The sequence below is a fragment of the Myotis davidii genome, unplaced genomic scaffold, assembly GCF_000327345.1.
Source record: "Myotis davidii unplaced genomic scaffold, ASM32734v1 scaffold362, whole genome shotgun sequence".
In the NCBI taxonomy this organism is placed as follows: Eukaryota; Metazoa; Chordata; class Mammalia; order Chiroptera; family Vespertilionidae; genus Myotis; species Myotis davidii.
The window spans coordinates 3770395-3776394 of record NW_006297152.1 but is presented as its reverse complement, the minus strand read 5'-3'; the positions used below and the strand labels follow the sequence as shown (position 1 = coordinate 3776394).

General features: G+C 40.5%; 1 protein-coding gene across 1 annotated transcript in view; it reads left to right on the top strand.

Moving 5' to 3' along the window:
• Window positions 1–6000, top strand: part of LOC102754013 (chromosome unknown open reading frame, human C1orf21) — a 116976-nt gene that overhangs the window by 33845 nt on the left and 77131 nt on the right. Inside the window, exon 2 of the mRNA XM_006772953.2 lies at window positions 614–708. Coding sequence (XP_006773016.1) covers window positions 614–708 — 95 coding nt within the window. The remainder of the gene's footprint in view (window positions 1–613; window positions 709–6000) is intronic.

Genomic DNA, 6000 nt, shown 5'->3' with positions numbered 1-6000 from the left:
TGAAATCAGTTTCTCATATAGAAAATATTAGTTCATAAGGAGAAACATCTTCCTTAGACCATGACGTGATATGTCTTTGAGTGTGCAGACCCCAAATAGTTTTACAGGTGGAATCGCCTACTTCCTCGGCCCCCTCTGCCTTCTGTAAAAGGGCCAGGCAGTGCCACTGTCATTAGCTGTCCTCATGGAGCCAAGCTTTCCCCATAGACCAGTGGTTCTCAACCTTCTGGCCCTTTAAATACAGTTCCTCATGTTGTGACCCAACCATAAAATTATTTTCGTTGCTACTTATCACTGTAATGTTGCTACTGTTAATGAATCATCATGTAAATATCTGATATGCAGGATGGTCTTAGGCGACCCCTGAGAAAGGGTCGTTCGACTGCCAAATGGATCGCGACCCACAGGTTGAGAACTTCTGCCATAGACAGAGGAGGTTGTGTCCTAGAAAGAGGCTGGTGAAGCTCAATCCAGAGGATGTCAAATGAACCCCAAAGAAAGAGCGCAGGAAAAGGGTTCTTAACAAATTACGCTGTTGGGTTTTCTCACTGACACTTGCCCACTTTTGTGAAAAAAGTTATCAAAAGTCTTTTCTCTCTTTTTTTGTACTCAGATGAGTATAGGATCAAACCGGTGGAAGAGGTCAAATACATGAAAAACGGGGCAGAAGAGGAGCAGAAAATAGCAGCCAGGAACCAAGAAAACTTGGTAAGAATTGAATTTCTCGTATAACAATGCATTTTGGTGACACCGTTGTAATGAAATCGGCGCTGCGTGTTTAAATGGCAACTCCCTCACTGGGCATAAGATTTCTTGAAAATGCTGTCACTATTTATAGCTTGCCTGGAAGCCAACCATGACTCCTGTATCCTGTTTGTTCCTGAATAAGCCCTTCTTTAATCTTGATAGAGAAAGCTCCAGGGGAAACAATAGCAAAATTATTAATGTTTTAAAATGCTTAGATTTAAAGGGAAAAGCATAAAGTAGGGTTGAGATGTATGGGGAGAGGACCATTCTTTTCTTTTTCTCCAGCTCCTTTAAATCTTATACAGGTCAGGGTGTGCTGGGCATGTAGCATGTTGGGGAGGTTGCCTTTCAAGGGAAAATAGCGTACTTTCAAGGTAGGTCTCTATCGAAATAGCATTTCACATTCGTCATGTTAAAGGTGTTACGGGGATGGAGTTCATGTGAGAATTGTAATGACCCGAAACGGAAAAGGTCAGAACCTTTTTCTTTAATATGAATCAATAGACGTGTTTCAACTTGATATTCCGTCTCTATAAAAACATTTAGTTAATTGTCATATTGCCTGATTTCTTAAAAGAAGTTACAAAATCGTTAAGAATATGTATGTATTCAGGTTTGCTGGAGGAAAATTGCTTTTATATTTTTGTGGGATTAACTATTTGCTTTTTTTTCATGTTCGACTGAATGTACTTTTAAGAAGCTTGCAGTGTCATAAATTATCTTCACTTGACTTAAACTCCTTTTTCTGCGATGTGCGTTGTTTTTATGACTTCTGCGATAGCACAAGGAGGTGACAGAATATCAACCCAGTGCCCATAAGTATTTTCCACAATACGCTAATGGGCTAATTCTTTTTTCTCTATTCTGTTCTGAACATCTGATCTACAATACAAAATACTGAAGTAGCAACAACTGAGCATTTTAGATCACAAGTAAACGAGATTCTTTAAAAGAATGAAAATACTTTGTAACAGAATTTTGCTTCAAAAATGGGGGCAGGAGCAGGTGGAGGGTGTCATTGGTGGGGGAAAAGGGGACATCTGTAATATTTTCAACAATAAAGATAAGTTTTTTAAAATGGGATTTGGATTTTAAGGTTTCACTTAAGTTACAAGAGAGTCATCATACCTATGGTATATTTAACGTTAACACTTAAATCCAGAAAAAGGTAACGATGATTAAATAGTGGAAGTTAATATTATCAGACTTTTTACAGGAATTTTTTTTTTTTTTACCCTGAATAGATAACAAGAAGATCTAAGTAGTTGAAGAATCCATAGTCATTTTTCTACTTTACTGGAAAATCAGAGTTTCTCCTTGCTTGATATAATTTCGGCTTGATTTATGAATTTCATCTTTAATAATAATACTTCTTTTAGGGGCTAAAGTCACTGGAGACCAGTCCAGCAGTGGCTGTTTCTCAGATCTAACTAGTGCCTGCCCCTACTTCCCATGCTTGTATTTCTGAAACTTCAGGGAAGAAATGACCTTTATCCTACAGCGTGTGAGTTTTCCCTCAAAGTGCTCTTATCATATTTAGGCCAATTCAACATGTTTCCTTTCCTCTTAGTGCTGGTGTGTCCTTTTTCAGCACAGTGGCCAGTATCTCTACACCAGTGCTTTTTTTCTCTGCAGATTGTAGATTCAAAGGTAGAGACACTACTGGTCTCGTTTACTTGTGGATCACCTGTGACCACCCCACACCCCTTCACTCTGCCCTCCACTCAGAGTCCAGGCCTCCAGCAGCGGTTTTCAAGTGTGTAAAGACTTCCACAGAGAACGGAGGTCAATGGGTGTCTGATTCTGAGACTTCTAGACTGCTTTCCAAAGTTAATGACTTTCAGCTCTCCGGGAGTATGTCACCTTGGCCACCTGGTCCGTCCTTCAGGGTGCATAGTCAGATATGGACCAGGCATGGAGCTTGAGAAAACTAATAGCATCCTATATTTGAAGCTTACATTGGAAGATGGATGAAATAGATTTTGCAATTCGTGAATTTTACCTCCATTAAAATGATCTGAGTCACTCAGTTTTTTATGTTTCAAAGAATGATTTAAGATGTAGGTCAAAGTATTTTTAAAGACGTTTTTATTAAAACTGAGGACATAAAGGGGCTCAGCAGGATGACAGCGGAGGCAGAAACTGCCCGGGTTCAAATCTCCGCCCTGCCACTTGCTTGGCCACTGGGGGATCAAGTTACTATTCTAAACCCCCCACCCACCAATTAGGGGAAAAGTGCCCCCTGATGGTGCTGTTTGGAGGATGACATGAGCTGTGCCTTGTAAGGCTTTGAGTGCAACGCCTGGTACACCATAGGTACCTAATAAGAGTTAGGCGTCATCATATAAAACAAAAGGAAAGAATAGAGCAGTGGTTCTCAACCTTCCTCATGCCGCGACCCTGTAATACACTTCCTCCTGTTGTGGTGACCCCCAACCATAAAATTATTTTCATTGCTACTTCGTAACTGTAATGTTGCTACTGTTATGAATCGTAATGTAAATATCTGATATGCAGGATGTATTTTCATTGTTACAAAGTGAACATAATTAAAGCATAGTGATTAATCACAAAAACAATATGTAATTATATATGTGTTTTCCGATGGTCTTAGGCGACCCCTGTGAAAGGGTCGTTTTCGACCCCCAAAAGGGTCGCGACCCACAGGTTGGCGACCCACAGGTTGAGAACCGCTGGAATAGAGGATGTTAGAGTCGGTGTTTCTTTCCTTTTTTCCTTCAGCCATTAGTGAGAGATTTCTAAATGAATACTTTAGGTTAATGTCAGTGTTACATACACGCCAAGAAATCTTGCTCTGGAACTATGAAATTACTTAAACAAGTATGTTTTGAGCACTATTATGTGTAAGGGCCTTACTTGTATTGAGAGACTCAGGAAGGTTGAGAGAACAGTTCAGTTCAACAAATATTTTGATTGCCTCTGTGTGCAAGACTCTGTACTAGACTCAGAAAACTAGAAAAATAAGGAAGGCACTGACCTTCACCTTCAGGCACTTGTGTTGCAGTGGACAAGGTGAGCACCAAATGATTATAAATAAAACAGGGTGAGTCCGGCCAGTGTGGCTCAGTGGTTGAGCGTCAACCCATAAACCAAGAGGTCACTGGTTCGATTCTGGTCAGGACACATGCCTAGGTTGCAGGCTCAATCCCCAGTATGGGGCGTTTAGGAGGCAGCCAATCAATGATGTTTCTCTCTCATCAGTGTTTCTATCTCTCTCTCCCTTCCTCTCTCTCCCCCAAAATCAGTAAAAACATATTTAAAAATAAAACAAAACAGAGTGAGATTTATTCCAACCAAGAGGGCAGTACAAAGTATTGCCAATGTCAGAGGAAGTGAAGATCTGTCTGTTGGGGTATCGGACCCCACTTCATGAAAGAGCTGGTATTTCCAATGGGTCTCAAAGGACAGAATGAGGACGAGGGCCCCAGGCAGAAGTAACAGAACAAGGAAACGCAAAAGAGATTTAATAAAAATCTCATAGTCCTATTTGATTGGGGAATAGAAAGGAAGAAGAGAAATTGTCGGTAGGGTAGCAGTGGGAAATTAGAATCAGAATGTAGATGAGGTGATACAGAGCCTCGATGTCTAGCTGAGAGATCTGAAATTAATTCCGTGGGTCCAAGGGAGCCTTTGGAGGTTTTCAGCAAGACCTTGGCGTGATGTGATTACGATTTGAGAAAGACGGTGTGGCAGCAGCACGTGTACATGGATTGGGGTGGGGGGCTCAGGGGGGAGATCATTTATGATAGTTTTTGCAAGAAGAAATGAACCTGAATTAAGGTGGTGGCAGGGAGAATAGTAAGGATTTGGTCGGGTTGCAATAGAAGCAACAACAGTTGACAACTCATTACAGAAATCAACAAACAAACAATAACAGAGGAATCAGAATATAATGGTAGTACCAAGATTGCGATGCCTCCCCACCCCTACCCCAGAAAGGTGATTGACAACTCATTACAGAAATCAACAAACAAACAAAAAAAATCAGACGAATCAGAATATAATGGTAGTACCAAGATTGTGATGCCTCCCCACCCCTACCCCAGAAAGGTGACGGTGGCAGCAAGAATAAATCGCATCTTCAATGAAGTGTGACAATCACTAGGAAGATTGTGTTTGCTGAAAATACAAGGTGTTCCTTCCTTCTTCCTTTATCCCTTCATTATTCATTATTCACTGTTGCCCACCCTTCCAAAGATCACAGTGTGTCCATAAGAGAGAAACGTAAGCCACTGTTCACATGGCAATGTAGTAGGCGCAGTAACAGAACAGCTGTACTACCAGGGTCTGTGCTCTGGAGGACTCAGAGGCCCATCAGACATAAATCCCACCCCAGGGAGCCCGCTTCTGGTAGCAATTAGAAGGCATGTGACCTAAATGACCACAATTTAAGGGACATTGTGAATTTAGAGGTTGGTTTTGAGCAAGTTTAGGAACTTGCGGAATACCTATAAAGAGAAATCCAGCAAAGCACAAAAATGAGGGTATGGACTTAGAACCACTGCCTGAGATACATTAGTATATGTTTACTTGAATGGATGGGTGAATGAATGAATAAGAGGAGTTGGACCTCAGGGTCCAGCTAGTAGTTGGCTCAGTAGTATTAAGTATAAATTTTTTTATTAATTTATACTTAATTATAATTGGCATACAGTCATATATTAGTTTCAGGTGTAGATTATACTGTATCTACATTTATATACCTTACAAAATGGTCACCACAGTAAGTCTAGTACCCATCTATCACCACACATAGTTATTCTGATGTTAATTCACTATTTTCCTTACCCCCATGACTTATTTTATAACTGGAATTTTTAGATCTCCAGTCACTTGGGCCCCCTGACTGCAGTTTCTGTGGGTGGAGGAGACTCGTGCTGTTTTTCTGAAGCTGATGAGGAATCATTTCTATGCCAGTCATTTATGTCTCTACAGAGATGTGCGTTAATTCCAATTTTCAGCATTGCTGGACATGGTATATCCTACTTGACTCTCTCAGACTTTAATGCCTTCTTAAGAAAGGTGGTGTGACTTGGAGATAACATATAGATATACAGCAGTAGGGGTCTGGGCTCCGTCATTTCTAGCTCTATAATTTTGGTCAAATATTTAAAACTTCTGAACTTCAAGTTCTTCCTTTGGAAACTGGGAATAACAAAATTATTGTATTAGAAGAAAACCTGGGATATGTTTAAAACCTTAGCAAAGAGAGGCTTTCTTAAATAAGACATG